Genomic DNA, 17,425 nt, shown 5'->3' on the forward strand with positions numbered 1-17,425 from the left:
GTCCTGATGTACATAAGTACTACTTCCATAGTAAGTAATGCCATAAAACTGATTCCAAGTGACTGTCCCAATACCAACACCATCACTTGTTGATACCTGTGCCCATTACTAATTAGTAACTACTCTGTTACTTGAAAGTTAACATCAGACACAGCAAATTTAAGAAATCCATTTTCTGTTTTATTAAAGAGAAGAGCAACTGTTTATTTGTCCCATCCCACTGCTGTTTTAGAAGAATGGCATCATTTCTAGCTCCTTCCAGATACCAAATTTCAGATGTGTGACAGCCAGGCATCAGGAAGCACAAAGAGCAGCATCAGATCCCACAGCCTTCCAAAACCTCACGTGGCACAATGACTGCCCTAAAGAATCTCCCCTCTTTCTATTCACCCAAGCTTTTCCAAATCCCCCAGCTCAGTGACGCATGTGCAACCCCTCCAACACTCCCAGCTCTGCCCTTCTATAGACATCAGGAAGCCTCCATACCTTGGAGCACTCCAAGTTTTTCCAGACAGGGGGTACACATTCGAGAACACTGCAAAGTTATCCTACTGTTCCCAGTCAAGGAGATACGCTCTTTTCAAGGAAAGGGACAGAGAAGAAATCCAGCAATATGAATGATAAAGGATGCTAAGAAAAAGCAATTTAAGCACTGATAAGGTGAAAGGGAAGACGTACAAGATTCAGGGAGGGAGATCTACAATTAAACAAGCAACAACTACTATGATGGAAAAAGACTATTTGTGAGGTATGAGCGTTTGTGGTGAAGAATATTCACTGTAAGTACTGAACTGCAGATCAGCATCACTCAGTGAAGAGCTTTGTTCATCCTCTGTGGACACATCCTTTTGAGGAAATTCCTAGGAGCACAACAAAAAGCCTTAATGGTCAAAACACAGTAAGGGAGAAAGTGCTGTCTATAGGAACAGCAGTAGCTATTTTCACCTTGCAAATCTGTTCAGCAGTATGAATGCAGCCTATAATACATAATAGTGATCAATGATCTTATCAGGAAACATTGTGGTCGAACCATTTGTCTCCAAACAGTTTTTAAATTTTTACAAAGTGCGTAAGTGAATTCATTATTCTTCAGAAAAATCTGAGAAGTTTGGATAAAACTGGTTAATGACTTTGAAAATAATTGTGGGAAAGAGAGGAGATAAAACCAAGTTATATGAAAGGCCTTAAGGCATTCACAGCGCAGAAGGGAGGGGGGGAACATACAGAGAAAGTAGGTCGTTACCTATAAAGGTTAATGAAAGGATAAAGAGGAAAGAAAGTGTTTTACCCAAAGATAACACTCATCAATACACCTGCTGATCTTGTTAACGTGATTTCTCAGTGCTTGGAGTTGTATACAAATATAAATCAAGATGACAAACTTCTATCTTGCACGTTTAATTCAACAACTTATCACTAAGTTTTAAAGAGTATAAAATAAAAGTCCAGTAGAAGCTAAGTATTCAGGAAAAGAATAACTATAACCACACTGAATCATGATTTCAATCAATGAGATGGGCATAGAATCTGTGTATGAAGTCCGAAAGAAATCACTTAAAATTAGATGTGAAGGGAAGCCTGCGGTGATAAATAAGTGGATCTTTAACAGCTGTTGTGGTGCCCTCACACCTACTCTCCAATTGATTCATCCAAGTTACAATAACAGACTGATAACATGGATGTTTTATATCAGCACAGAGGAAAGAGTAATTCCAGAGCTTGTTTATTCTGCTCAGAGGCAAACTACAGCACTCTCAGTCTCATCATCAGGATGGTGAGACTAGAATCAGATGACCACCACTAGAATTTTCAAAGAATCTAAACCCATACCCAAAGTGTAAGAACATTAATCAGCATTTGTTAGCAGGAATTGTCAATCGGAATCACGGACTTAGAGGGAATTGCAGAAGAATGTCAAAGCACTACATGAGGGGTGCTAAGGTTGTACACAGGAGCGAGGACTTGCTTCTATTTGGGAAAATGAGGAGAACCACAAAACACTTATGTGTCTTCTTCTAGCTTCAGCAAAACTGGCTTTACATTTATCATCAACAGCTACAGAATTGTTCATCTTGAAACATGGGAGCACAAGTATTTCCAATCCAGCATTGAGCCCCATATTACTGCTTGTAATAATAAACGAAAACTAAATAACAAAACTATGACACTTGTGATCATTTCTCAACAATGAAAATGGTCATAAAGGAAAAAAATCATATACTGGTTTGGGTTGGAAGGGACCTTTCAGATCATCTGGCTCCATCCCCAAGGTATAGGCAGGGACACCTCCCACCAGACCAGGTTGCTCACAGCCCCGTCCAACCTGGCCTTAAATGCTCCCAGAGAAGGGGGATCCACAACCTCTCTGGGCAACCTGTTTTAGTGTCTCACCACCCTCATACTAAAGAATTTCTTCCTAATACCTAGTCTAAACCTAACCTCTTCCAGTTTAAAACCATTTCCCCTCATCCTGTTGCTACCTTCCCCCCCTTCTTCCCTCCCCAGCTTTCCTGTAAGACCCTTTCAGGTACTGGAAGGCCATACTGAAATGTTTTAAATTGTTGCAACCATAATCAACTTATTAAAAATATACACATTAAAGAGATACACAAACAGAAACTTTTCAAAATGACTGATGTTTAAATTCCTGTACCACCCCTTCCCATTGACAGCTTTTTAATGGAGTTGTTTGTCCTAAGGAAAATGAGTAGTCTGACTGTCAGCGAAGATGTTTCCCATTAACTTAGGAATGTATGAGGTTCACTTTTTATTCCATTACAATGTTCTGCCCCCTCTTCTGCAAATGTCAGTGCAGATTAAAAGTAAACTGAGTGCAGCCATAATGGAGTAGAAACAGCTCAGTCCTTGGTCAAAACTTAGTTGACAAAGACACAAGGCATCATCCAGTACTTCTTCTCCAAAAATCAGTTTCCTCCGGTGTCTGATTAAAGTAGGAATCATCGCCTTTCTAATTCTTTCTGCCAACATTCTGCACATATTGCTTCTTCTACTTAAACTGCTGTTGTGGTTTTGTGGTGTTGATGCCGGTATTCCACATCAGAGCATCATGCAGCAGTGAAGGAGTTAATGCTGTGGGAGCAGCAGAGGGGCGGAGCTCCGCACCGGATGCAGGCGGCGCTCTGCCTGGGCGCGCTCCTCTGGGCTGAGGTGGAGCAGCAGCACGTGTGCTTCCCCTGCAATTCCTCCTTAACGTAAGCTCACAGCTTTTGGTTTGGAAGCTTCATTTCTCTCTCAATTGTTCAGTTTTATCAGATTTAGTAAAGTTACCGTTCCTTCTCAGATTTTTTTGTAGACCCATCTCTTCCTGCTGTTTCCCCCTCCCTCCGGAGCGCGCGGTTCTGCTCGGGCGGCCGCACGGCCACTGACTGACGCAGTTTTTGTTTTCTTTTTATCTCCTCTCTCCCTTCTCGGTTTCCCTTGGGTCACTGTCACAGATAACACCGTGACAACTGCATAACACTCAGTGCCATCTCTACCTGTTGAGAAGTGTCACTTAGCATCATCAGCAATCATTGAGTCCCTTCCCTTAAATAAAGCTATCCTTTCTCACACAGGCAAAAGAAATTAATTAAAAACTCACCACAGATGAACTATTCATCTGTGTTCTTTCTGTACAGAGCTCTTGAGAACAAGGAGAAATAGAAGGCTTTCACAGGATAGGATGAACCCCAATGCCTCACCCATACTAAACGTGAATACCTTAGACTCACTGCCTACTTTTCAGGTGAAGTCAAACTGTTAGGAAGCTAAAAAAATGAGAATCCAACTAATTGGCTTCATTAAACACCGCCAGATGACAGAACAAATACAAAGATATTATAACAGATACACAACAAACCTTGAAGGTGAACGGAAGAATGAATTTTTTTTTTTTTAGTTTAAACAACAGGTAGCAATACCTGAAATCTGAAATTTCCAGTCCAGTGCTCCTCAGAACTTCAGTGATATATCTGAACGTGAGCTCAAGGAATTCAGTATACATGCAAACATGCAAAAATCTCAGGAAAAAATAAAATTGTAGCAGTAAACGAAACTGCAGACAGCTCCCCCAGGGTAGAAGAAATGTCTCTAAGTGGTTACCTCCTGTTTAACTAAAAAAAAAAAAAAAACAAGTAGTAGAAAGCTTTCAGGGGAAAAAAAAAGCACTATACAATATACTTAACTTGTCTGATCTGACAAGTGATGAAGAGGTTTAGTAACACTTGGTTGCAGCTGGAAGATGAAAGAATAAAACAAAGCTTCTCTTTTCATCTTAATGTGATAAACCGTACCTCTAAAGTATTCTTTAATATCACACTGAAGATCCCCTGTATATAAAGCATGATGGAAAGAAAAGTAGCATAATCTATTAAAACCACCAAGTCTTATTTACACAGGATAAGGAGACCTCTGAGTAACATTACACCTTATAAGTGGCATTTTTAAATAAGAGGAGAAAAAATGCACTCAGAACACACTCCCCCTTCCTGTGATTTAAAATGATTTCTTACCAATGCATCCAAGACTTGAGTTACAAATATTTTGAAGCATTCTTCCCTTATAACAGTTCCCCGCTTACTCTCATTTTATTGACAGTTGTAGTCAGTGGAGATTTGGACAGGAATATATTTTACTATAAAACTGGAGAGGATGCTACATGGCAGAAGGACAATTTCTTTGCACAAAGCTATCAGGACAAACACTGGTAAAGGCAGAGCATTCTAATTTGCTTCTCTGTTTTACTCCATTAAGACTATCAATATTTTTGATTTTATTCTTGAAGATAGCAAAACTATTCAAGCTGTTCCAAATGACTTTTACTCTAACAATCCTTTAAATTACATACCCTTTTATCTCAGCCAGCTATCTGGTCTTTTCGACCCCTAATTCCAGGAAAGGTCTCTGAAGGACAAAGGAGAAATAGCTGGGTTTTCTTCTGGTGCCTCGACACAGCACGGACTGCAGAAGTCAAAGGCTGAAATTTCACAGGAAATACTAAATTGTTCAGAGCACATCTACCACAGGTAATCTTCAGTACATTTAACTCTCAGTACGGACCAAGAATTTCTGCACATGTGAACTGTGATTTCTGTCTCTTCCCAAGATTCCTTGATAAATATAAGATAGATTCTGGCTGCATTTTCCCCAAGTTCAGCCCAAGGCTGAGCTCCTCCAGGCTCTGCTCAAAGATCTCAAACTTTGTCAAGAGGCAACTCCAAAACAATTCAGTGCTCAGCACCAGAAAAGTGGCAATGCACCACCTCCATGCATAAACGTATAACCATTTAGGCCCTAAAACTCATTATTGCATGCCATTTTGTACACATTTCATGGAGCCCTTTGCAATCTCTTTTTCCCAGGTTAGTTTCTTTTCCTATATTTTTGAGATAATTTTACCAGCTTTCTTAATCCAGCTTGTTGCAGCACTAGAAATTAACATGAGATTCACGCACCCCACAACAAACAGTTGATTTTACACGTGATTTTTTCCCTACGTACTGGAAGATTGAGTCATAGCATGCACAAATCTTGTGCTTTTAACATTAAAAAGCAGACAGCTTCAACCTAGAAGCGATTTCTAAGCAAATTCTTTGGCTATGCTTTTCACACTAGCTATGACAAAATTGCTTTATGTGCGCACTGCACAACTACTCAAAGATTTTTTTGGAGCCAACGCCTGCACTCTGTAAACTCTAACAGAGCACACACAGCCTTAAGCAGAATAGCATGAAATTTAATTTTCACAAATCCACTTGAGACCAAAAAAGCACACAGTATGCAGCACACGAGAATTACCTGTTTCCAAGAATATACGGAAGCAAAAAAACTGACACTTCTAAATGAGTGCAGAATTTTGTCTATCCACTAAAAGCCACAAACACAGAAAGCCATTTGTAACAGAAAAAGCTACAAAAGAAGTTAGCTGTCAAATGCATCTGCCTTGGCCTGAGAGCTATGTACATATGCTTACAAGTAGGACAGCACCTGATACAGACTACTCGCTCCTTAAATTTCATTTGGAATATCCAAAGTTCTTTATCAGTTGTAAAATGAGATCCTCTCATTAGATCAGATGCCCACCTAATACTTGACAATATCCATGTGGCAAATCTGCATTCTCACTCTGACCTGCACGTAGAGGAAAAAACCAAAAACCATAACAACTCATTTCCATAAGCTCTCAAGAATTCAACTCCTACATTTGCAGAACAGCCAAAAGCTTCAGAATTGGCTTTTTTAGCTCCTTTTACAACACAGAAAAACAACAAATAAAGCAAAAGCAGGAGCAGAAGGAGAAAAGCAGGGGGAGTGATAACTTCAATTCCAGCCTTAAATGCCTCCCACACATGAACCTCTTTTTCATACAAAGTTCAACACAACATTACAATGAGACAAAGAAAAAGAGAGAGAGATAGAGAGACATCTTTTGCATTTAGCACCTCGGACTGCAAAAACATTCAATTCAGTTAGCATCATGCCAAACTCTGGAATAATGATAACACAAATGCCATTCTTGGAGCATATTTAAGTGTGTGTATATCACACAGTCCACTTCAGAGGTGAATAAGGTTTTTCAGGGGCTTACCAGATGTTCTGGGTTTTGTTATTATATGTTATGACAGTAAGTGGTGTGTTCTTGAACAAAAAAATGTGAATCCTTCCTTGAACAGCATACTATTTCTTTACTAGGGATACTACAAAAATCTAGTCTATGAAAACTTAAGGATTATTTCAAGATAATTATTATGAGCAGCAACACAAATTACCTTGTAGAAAACAATCCAAACCAATTTTTGGACTGCTACATGGTGCACTACGTGTACTTCTGAGAAAACACTGACAGAGTTAATACCTGGAAAGGTAAGGACTGTTGTACTGAATGTAACAAGGATAACATTTCTGGCACTCAATGATAACATGCCAAGAATTTCCACATAGTATTTTCATATACTAACCTGTGCTACTCATCACCCTGGTTCAGCTTTTCCCTTAACTGATGGTATAATCCCCAGAGTTGAAATGCAGAAGACTTGGTGCTCTCCCCCCCGCCCAGACTGCTCAAGCTCCAGCAACACCATCTTCGTGCTCATTCATGTCACTGAAATGACAGTGGGGGCACTGCCATTTGCACCTCTAACACCAGTGGTGAAGTTGTTTAAGGAGCTGTTTCAGAGAAAGAAACCTCGAAGTTGGACATGATTTGCAAAGCTGCTTCAAAAGCTAGAACAAACCTTAAAAAACACTATACTTGCTTGAGAAGTCCCAACAATTCCTGCTTCTGATCTCTTAAGAAGACTGTTGCAGTCCAGGATGTAGCAGCATTCAAAATTCAGTTCAAGTGGGCAGCCCAAAGGCACAGTCATGGTGAGATCTCAAAGACAGTATTTCAGCAAAGAATCAGAATACATTTCAATTTGACAAACACTGAGCACATGGGACAACAGCGTACTCCCAGTACCATAGAAACACAGAACATTTAAGGTTGGAAAAGACCTCTAAGATGATCCAAGTCCAACCATCCACCTGCCACCAACACTACTCACTAAACCATGTCCCTCAGTGCCACATTGGCATTCTGACCCATCAGTTCCCTGGGCAGCCTGTTCCAACACCTGATCACTTCTCCTGAGAAGAAACATTTCTTACTTCCCCCACAGTTCCCTGGATCTTCATTGTGACCCTTCCAACACAGATGGGCATCACATTGGCATGTCTGGACACAGAAACTCTCGCATTCTCACCATAAAAAGATGTGTTTGTAACCATGACAAACATCTGCAAGGTTCTAAGCATTGCTCCTGTACAACTGAGTAAGCTTTCCACATTCAACAATCCCAGTCTTATAAACAATTACACGAGGGCTTTTCCCCTACTCTCCAATACTCTCATCAGGTCTACCCAACTCCATGCACCATTTCTGACGCAGCTAATACCATATTTTCAGGACTCTAAGTGAACTAAGCCTTCCCATAGCTTTCATCTCCCAATTACTACACGTGAAAGCAAAACCAGAAGTACAGGTTGCATTAGTTAGCTGTTTATCCTTCTAATTTTAGTACTATTTTACAAGGACATACCCAACCATCTGAAAGCATTCACAGAACACCCTGTATGTCACACAGACAGTGAGATCTTAAATTTATGCAATACTTACTTCATCTCCCATGCATAATTCTACATTCCCTATATTCCTGCAATCCAGTGACATGAATGTCAGGCTCAGCTAAAGATTTGCTGTTAGAGTGACAGCACTAAAAGTTAGGCATCTTTAGCAGTCGAGTGAATTACAAGACGTTTCACCTTTTGATAATAAAATACTTCCATCAATAGTGAACCTTTAACCCAAAGAATATCAATATACATCACTGAAAACAATGTTATCTCCAAGAAACTCAGTGACAACTAAATGGCAATATACCAAGACATGTGAGAGCATCAGTAAGCACTACAGCATCACAGCCAAGAATGCCCAGGACAGTTTGCTCAGCTTCAAATTAAGCATCAAAAAACCACATACCCTGAGCAGACAATAGCCTGGGAGTCAGAAGCAATGATGATCTGGTGAAGCTATGTGTTTTATACCACTTCCTCATGAGGGGCAGCAGGATTTGCCTTAAGACTGCAGAATGTTTTCTGAAATATCACAGAACTGTGAATTCTTATTATATACCCTTGTCACAATAGTATGATTAGAGGCTCGACTGGGGATCCCTACCAAATTGATTTTGCATTTAAAAACTACTTAAAAAGTACCCAAAGCTGTACACAGAGAGGGACAAAATAAATATTACCAAATAGAGAGACCAGGCTCTCTTGGCTACTGTCAAAGGAAGAATTTATGCCAGGCTCTGAAAGAAACAGTCACAGATGTAGAGGTATCTCACAGCAAGACAAACAGCAAGGCACCAAAATATATTGTTTTGTTCTAAATTCTAAGTCTTTTTTTTTTCTCTTTTCCAAAAATAAGAGTAATGTTATACAATACCATCACAGAAATGTCAATTTACTTAATCTTCTGCTTTATGTGGAAAAGAAGTGTTATTGCAACAAAAAGCTAGATGAAAATAGCAAATATGTTGAAGGGCACAGAACTAAGGATTTATTTGCAGAGGATTCTTGCTTAACTAGTATAAATTCAGCAAAATTCTGTAAGCCTCCAGATACACACAAAACATGTAAATACAAAACAGCTCAAAGTCACAAGCAACACAGCACAGCCTCCTAAAATATTTGTCCTAAGAAACTCCAGCATCTGACTCTCCACAAACACCAGCACCAGCAGCAGAAGTAATGAGAATATATGCATCATGTCACACGATGTTCTTTACAATCTAAACCTTCCCTCCTTGAGCTTGGAATCATCCCCCCCTCGGCCTAGCACTGTCTTCCCTTGTAAAAAGTTTATTCCCCTCCTGTTCATAATCCTCTTTTCAACAGTGGAAGGCTGCAACAAGGTGTTCTCACAGCCTTCTCTGCTCCAGGCTGAACAAGCCCAGCTCCCTCAGCCTGACACTCCAGCAGCTGACCATTGCAGACCTCAAGCCAGCTGATCAATACATAGCACTGATGGGTCTAAAACTGGATGCAATAATCTAGATGTAATCAGAAATGCACTGAACAGAAAAAGATAACCCCTTCTTTCCTTGCTGTTCCAGATTTGCTGCAGTTTGTACAGCCCAGGATGCTGTTAGCTAACTTTACCTCCCTGGATGCAGAGCTAACTCACATGCACCACATTGCCTTCCAGCATCTAGTTCCCTAGAGGGCATCCTGCACTGTAACAAGTGATTGCTTTTTACCTGGTGCAGGATTTTGCATTTATCCTTGTTATATTCCATGAGGCTCCCACTGGCTTACTCCTCCAGCCTGACTAGGTTCCCCTGGATGGCAGTCCTGCCCTTGAGCATATTGATGGTATGGCTCTACCTGGTGTCATGTGCACTGAGGAATACACACTCCACCTTTACACATGTTCTGGAAGATAAGATCTGTTAAATGAGACAAACTCCAGCAGTAGATCATTTGTTACCAGCCTCCAGGCAGAGAAGACCCATTAACCACAACTTGCTGACCCCAGTCATCAAAGTTTTTTAATCCAGCTTGTCTTTTGGCCATCCATACCCTAATGTCCTATTAAGGATACAGTAATATTGTAAGAGCACTGAAAGCCTTGCCAAGGTTGAAGTAAGTGACGCTTCCTATCCTTACCTCATAGACAGATCCCATCTTTTTGTAGTCAGTCTCTGCTACTATCTCCTGCTGAACACATTTTTACACTGGAGTTCTGCCATGAGTTCCCTGTTTAACAAGACCGCTCTCAGGGTAAATCTGTTCATTCCCTTGAGTACTAGAATGGACTGCTCTTGCACTAGGAAGAGTTTTATCCTTAAGGATCTGACAGCTTTTCTGAGCCTACTCCTCAGAGCTGCCTCCCATGGGATCCTACTAACAAGCTGGAGGAAGCTTAAGCTTGCTCTACTGAAGTATAGTTAAATACCAGCTGCATCTTATCTTTACCTAGGATCTAATTCCTCAAACACACATTCCTGTCCATCTCAGCAATACATCTGTGTGTGTTTCCAACTGAACTGATACGCCAAGGGGTCCTGAAACTCCACCAAAAGATACAGACACCCAGACAACAGAGTACACAACGAAAAACGTCATTCCACGCAAATGAACAAAGCTGTGGAATACATCTTTCACCACTGAACCATTCCAGATGTAATCCAACTTCTGAGGAGGCGCCAGCACTACCAACCTTACCACACACCACTGTGTGACACAGATCCTTTACTGTCTTCTCGTGAAAAGACAGTATGGCAACAACAGCAAATAATACACTTATAAATAAAACAACCCGCTATATCCTCAGTGTAATTTGCTTCTGTAAAAACAAACAAAAAAAAGAGCTGAGATGCAGAAACTTGCTAATTTAATCACCTTACTTTTTTTACTCGCTCATAACAGACTATTAGCTTTCCAGATATCCACTATACTAAAATGAATTAAACCATTCCCTTTGTCTGTTCCAACTGAAGCTTTAGGTATAATGAATCCTTAAAAAAAAAATAATAAGCTCTCATCTGACCAAATTACTTTTCATCAATATTACTTTAGGAATTACAGACACACTTGAAAAGACTTTACTCTTGTTAAATATTTTAGTGCATTCAATATTACTCAACAGTCATAAAATGATCTGAGCAAGCTAGGATGTTTTAAGACGCCGTATTTAGCTGTCAGGTTTCATTGTAAATGTATACAATTTCATTTCCCCACCCAAAAGTCAAGTCAATAAATACATCATATACCAGCAAGCAACAAGATACACACTTTTACACATAACCCAATCAATTATTCCTCAACCAAAAGCTATCTAAGATTTGAGTTAAGGATTGTTTCTATTGTCTACATAAATTAAAAAATCCTATAGGGAGAAACAAATGTTATTTACGTAGAATATATTATGATATAAATGTAGGCTAAGAAATTGCCAAGTTCTGAAGTCAGCCAGCTAGGAATCCAGAAGCAGCCTTGAAACAACACCATTCTTTAAAATCTCCATTCAGAAGCTGCGAGTGATCCACCCAGATGGAAAAACAAGTCACTATAACCAGATTTATATGCAGGAGTGGTATGGGAGACACAGCTCTTACCAGTGCAAGAGGCTTAATGAAGAAACCAATACCAAGCACAACCACATCACAGCAGAAGGAAGATCTCCAGATTTGGGAACCAGACCAAAAAACCATCGGATTAGTTAAACATTAAGTCATGAGAACACTAAGCTTTGATACAAGTGTCCTTCTTATAACAACACCTTATCAAACAAGTGCAGACCCTGACAAGTTAAGACATAGCTACAAAATAAATAGCTTGACAGCATCAAAGAAATACAATAGTTTGTAATTCTTCATCAAAAATCATTCAGTGACAGAGGAATAAATGGTATGGAAACATGTACTTAAGTATAATTTGATCTTCTTAAATAAAAATCATTGTAGGAACAGAGGTATGACCTTGATTATTCTGCATAAATATAAGCACTTCACCTAAATTACTAGCTCTTAAAGCAAAAATACAAGTGACATCTTCCAATCATGCAAAGGGTTGAGCAATTCATTAAGCCTTCCAATAAAGAAAGAAAAAAAAAGCATTATTTTCAGCACACAAAGAGAAACAGAAGATCGAGCTAGGTGCAAACTGTGAATTAGTAAAGAATTTCTGAGGCATTCCAGCCTTTATCTCTGCAATCACAACTCAAAAAACCCAGTTTCTTATTCACAAGGCTATTTCCATAACTCATGTTTAAGGATGAAAAGCAACAAGTACTACAATGAAAACAGCTAGAATGCACAAATATTATTTCATATAAATTGTTCTCTTAACATCTCCACTGCAGTAAAACACATTTAAATCATCAGATGGACACTATTTAAACAAGAGAAGATGGACCACCTGGCAGTCTGGGCACGAAACTACAGTCCTATTCCACCTAAACCTCATTTACACAAGCACCAAATTCTAAGCAATTTTATTGGGCAATCCACACTTCACAAGCCAGGTGACAAGCTTTTTTTCAGCACTGATATTCTACCAGCCTTTCTATCTCTTAGAAAGCTGAAAAGCAACTTCTAGAGCAGCAACATTTGGGAACGCCATTACTTAGAAAACACTGTGAGATGGGTTCACCCAAAGCCCATAGACCCTGACAACTGAACTCTTCACTCTGGTACTCCTAGAGGGCAGTTTGTCTCATCCTACAGTGGACTTTTCAAATAAAATACATGAATTGTCTCCCAAAATATCTTTCTGTTGACTACAGAGGGAAACTAGCTATGATAAAGCCACCTACCCCATAAATATCTTCATTTAAGCAATAGGAAACCTACTTTCTATGCTTCAGATGGAAGAAAGATGATATTCATTCAAGTCTTGCTGCACAGTGCACCTCTAACGCACTTCTCAGGAGGTATGATTCTGGGGTTTTGTTTCATAAAGAGCAAGGCAGAAGGCCCTAAGGAATACTGATATCATTAATACTTCTAGAGAACTGCTATTAAGCCTTCCCTGAACCTTAAAGGTTCCACATAATCAAAAAACAGAATCACAAGCTCCAATCTCTGCCATTCATTTTCACTCCTTCAGTGGTTACATCATGTTCACTGTGCTGAACTACTTTAAATTAGAATATGTGGAGCTGAACAGACCTCAGTAACAAAGTATGAAATGTCAATAAAGCCATCATTTTCAGACATCAGTCTGCACCAACTGCACACGACTCATTTTCGCCCTTCCATGATAGGAAAATAACATATTCTGTTATTATCTGCTTAAGCATATTTCAACCACAACTCACTATAAGGAAGATTCAGCGCTGATTAAATACAAAAGAGTTTTCACTTCAGAACTCAATGTTTAGTACGTGCTTTCTTCCATTAAAAAAAAAAAAAAACAGCAAGAGCCTTTAACAACAGATAACTTAGAAAACCAAGTCTACAGAACAGTTGTATTTTAAGTTTTACTGTTAGTCAGAAAAAAAAGTAATCTAATGCATCTAAAAGCCTATCAACTGCTTCTTCCTTCAAAAGCAAAGAAGTTAATGTCAGAAAAAAAAATGAAATGGCAATGAGTTTGTTACAGTAATCTGAACCACACATTCCATTTTTTTCCCTCCACTAAAATACAGACAATGAAAGCATACCTGCACCAGGTGATCGGCGCTGAGACTGCGATCTACCGCCGGGCAAGGAAGGTTCCTTCATACGATCAATGACACTGTCAGATAGCTGAAAAATACAACCCCCAAACCCATCAGTCAGACTCTTTCTTCATTTCCATTACCCCCACCCACCACAAAAACAAAGTAAAACTGTCTTTAAAAAAAATAATAATAATAAATACAGCTTCAAAATAAGAACACAAAATAAACGACTTCAAATATCTTTCCCCTCCTTTGGAGGGAGAGCACTTATCTGTGAGTATAAAGAATCAGACTGAAGAACAAATCATTTCATTCTACTGCTGACACGTGCACACTCAAAAGTACTGTTACACATTATATGGAATCAAACTGAGAGTAACAGTAGTACCCAATATCAGATCTACTCCATCCCATCTACTCCATCCCAAACACAAGAGCTGCCATGGAAGCAATGCCCATTGGGTCCACAATGTCAGAGGTGGATGCTGGTGGCATGGCACTAGAGGTTGAACTTTCCCACCAATATTCCACTACATTTTGCTGCCGTGCAATAGATGGCAGAAAAGAGGCAGCCTGACAAAGTGGCATCTCACACAGAACCATGTATGAAGCAGAGGTGGAACCGAACTCCTCCATGTGGAAAAAACTGCACCCACTGACATCCATCAATACTTGTTGAACGTCATGGAGACCAAACAGTAGATACAAGAAAAGTAAGGTGGTGGGTGGTGTCTTTCAGCACTGGCAACAACAGATAACTTCCGCTAGTTTAGATTTTTTAGACAACAGCATAACCAGGTTGAAAAATTGCAATTTGCAGCTAAGATACTGCTCTGTTCAATAGTGTTATTGTGCTCTTCGTGTCTGTTGCAGTCTCCAGGGAAATAAAAAGAAGGCATTATTTTTGGAGCAATCTAAAACCAACAGAAAAGATAGTATCATGAAAGTTCTTGTTTTTCAACTTAGAACTTTCTTGTACACCAACTCCATGAACATGTTTTAACTACCCATAAAAACTATTTTTCATTAGAGAGTTCCTCACACCATGATGTCTCTGACTGGCAGAAGTCTGTGATAGTGAGGCTTTGCTAAAATTTGAACTCTAACAGGCAACTGAAAAGGTGAAATTCCTCCATAATCCAATAGAATTTCTTGCCTTAATATCAAATCCCTCAACTAAACCTGACAGTTAGTCTTACACATATAAACAGACCCGCTTACAGATGCTCTGCTGATTAACATTATTTAATGAATCTATAATCTCCCTATTACCAGTGATACTATTCAGCTTTTACTGCCAATATTTCAAGATACAGGATACTTTACATAAGTTTCACTAGGATACTTCACAGAAAATTCAATACTACTTCCCAGTATTGAAGCAGCTGAAGGCAACAATAAAGTTACAAATGCTCACCACAAATGTTACCAAGAGGATGAGCTTTGTTGTAAATTAACAGTGACAGTAATTTAGCAGTCACCTATTTGACCAAGACCATTATACATCCAGAACAGGGAAATATTAGTATGACAAACAAAAATAAAAATAAAAGCAGGAGTTACTATCATCATTCACTGTGCAACACTCCCCCTCATCAGTAGGGACAAAAGACACCTTATCATTCCCTGCTATGAGCTGGAGTGTCTTCTGTTGATAGATTTCTATGCTGCAAGATTTTGCAGTGTCTTATGCCACAAGCTATCCTCTGCTATGTTACAGGCAACAGCATGCCACAAACTGGTAAAGAACATGAATGCATCTGTAGAATGAACTAAAAACTGGATATACAGAATCATGGAATCACAGAATGGCTTGGGTTAGAAGGGACCTCAAAGCTCAACAGGCTCCAGCCCCCTGCCACGGACTGGTTAACACCCATGTGATTAGGCAGCCCAGGGTCCCATCCATCCTGGCCTTAAACACCTCCAGAAATGGGGCATTTACAACTTCTCCAGGCAGCCTGTGCCAGCACCTCACCTCCCTCTGAGTGGAAAAACTCCCCAACACTTACTCTGAATCTCCCCTCTTCTAGTTTAAAACCATTCCCCCTTGACCTAGCACTGTCAACCCTTGTAAAAAATTGATTCTCCTGCTGTTGATAATCCCCTTTTAAATACTAGAAGGCTCTCCCCAGAGCCTTCTCTTCTCCAGGCTGAACAAGCCCAGGTCCTTCAGCTTGTCTTCATAGGAGAGGTGCTCCAACCCTCTCATCATCCTCTGGACCCCATGTTCTCCTCTGGACCCACTCCAACAGTTCCACATCTTTCCTGTACTGGGGGACCCAGACCTGGACACAGTATTCCAGATGAGGGCTCACAAGGAGAGAGGGACAATCACCTCCCTCCCTTCTGGCACCCAGGATGGTGACCCCTGAGGGGTCTCTGCTGCTGTGGCTCAGGATACTGTTGGCTTTCTGGACTGCAAGAGCACACTGCTGGCTCACGTAGTTTGTAAGGGAACATAGGAACACCAACAGCTCTGAAGCGTGGAGGTCAGGAAAGAAACAGAACAAGTTCTCCCCGTCATACATCCCTCTACAACCGTGCTGCTGCCTGCCCTTGAAAAGCAGGCCTAAGGGCCAGCTGCCCTGTCACAGTAAGCTTCTGAGGACAACAGAGGGACAGAAAACGGGCAAAACCCAAAGAGAGAAGGGAACAGGAGACTGATGCCAGCAGCGTAGCGGTGCAAAACGGGAAGAAAGATGAGGAAGACGCAAGGAGCAGCGCAGGGGCCCCACGTGCCCCTCAGAGAACGGAGGAGAATCAGTCCCGGAGAAGACACCCAGGCCCGGGGGAGCCCCGCTCTCACCCGCACGCCCTTCACCACTGTGATGTTCTCATTCTCATCCGCCTCGAAGGTGACACGCCGAGTACTGCCGCTGGCGCCCATCTTCACCCGGCGCTACAAGGCCGCAGCCGGGGACGGCCCCAAGGAGACTCTCTGTACCCGCTGCCAGAGCGCCCCTCAACAACGCTGCCTCTCATTGGACCATTCCTCGCTTCGCCCCGCCTTCCGCGCCTAGAAACCGTCTCTTTATTGGCTACGGGGACGTAGCCATGGAAACCTCGCACATCCGCCGAAGAGCGCCGAGGTACCCGGAAAGGGTGCAGAAACTTTCCCAGCTCGAAATTCCCGATGTGGGCGGGGGAGGGAAGACTACTACTCCCAGGATCCTTAGCGTGGAGATGAGGGGGCGGAGTGCGGGTCTCCCGCGCAGGGCCCGCTGGGTAGTGTAGTTCCGGCCCCAGGCTGAGGAATATGAGTGGGGCTGGGCTGCATGTGGGGAAGTGCCGTTCGTCGTGGCCCGCTGTGGCACGTTCCTTCTGTGAGGGTGCCTTCTGGATTTCGCGTGAGTGTGTGCGTCTCCAAAGCAATGATGTAACAGTGGGTCAGGGCAGGCCCCTGTGGGGAGCGCTCCTCAGGGCTGTGCTGGAAACCTGGGCCTGAAACATAGAATTGTTTGTGTTGGAAGAGACCTTTGAAGGACATCTAGTCCAAATTAGCACCTCAACCCGTTTTTGTAACGTTATAAAATTACCATTAACTCCCTTGGACCATTAACTCCCTTGGGTAATTATCATTGCCCCTTTGGATGTGTAGTCTTTTTTCCAAGAGATGAATAATGTTAGTAACACATAATACGTTTTCAGACTAAAATAAAAAGTTCACTCAGATCTGGCTGCTCCTGCAGATAACATCTGTTCTGTAGGTTGGAT

The 17,425-nt window shown here is 41.0% G+C and overlaps 1 protein-coding gene across 2 annotated transcripts in view; it reads right to left on the reverse strand.

Annotated features, from left to right (window-relative positions):
• Window positions 1–16,672, reverse strand: part of CHCHD3 (coiled-coil-helix-coiled-coil-helix domain containing 3) — a 145,333-nt gene extending 128,661 nt beyond the window's left edge. For both annotated transcript variants that reach the window (XM_065743804.1, XM_065743803.1), the window contains exons 1-2: window positions 16,518–16,672; window positions 13,709–13,793 (exon numbers count right to left, since the gene is read on the reverse strand). In XM_065743804.1, the coding sequence (XP_065599876.1) occupies window positions 13,709–13,793; window positions 16,518–16,598 (166 nt within the window). In that variant the 5' untranslated portion in view covers window positions 16,599–16,672. The remainder of the gene's footprint in view (window positions 1–13,708; window positions 13,794–16,517) is intronic.
• Window positions 16,673–17,425: the final 753 nt, after the last annotated feature.

The sequence above is a fragment of the Cyrtonyx montezumae genome, unplaced genomic scaffold, assembly GCF_038088225.1.
Source record: "Cyrtonyx montezumae isolate F1298 unplaced genomic scaffold, pur_monq_1.0 scaffold_3, whole genome shotgun sequence".
NCBI classification, from domain to species: Eukaryota; Metazoa; Chordata; class Aves; order Galliformes; family Odontophoridae; genus Cyrtonyx; species Cyrtonyx montezumae.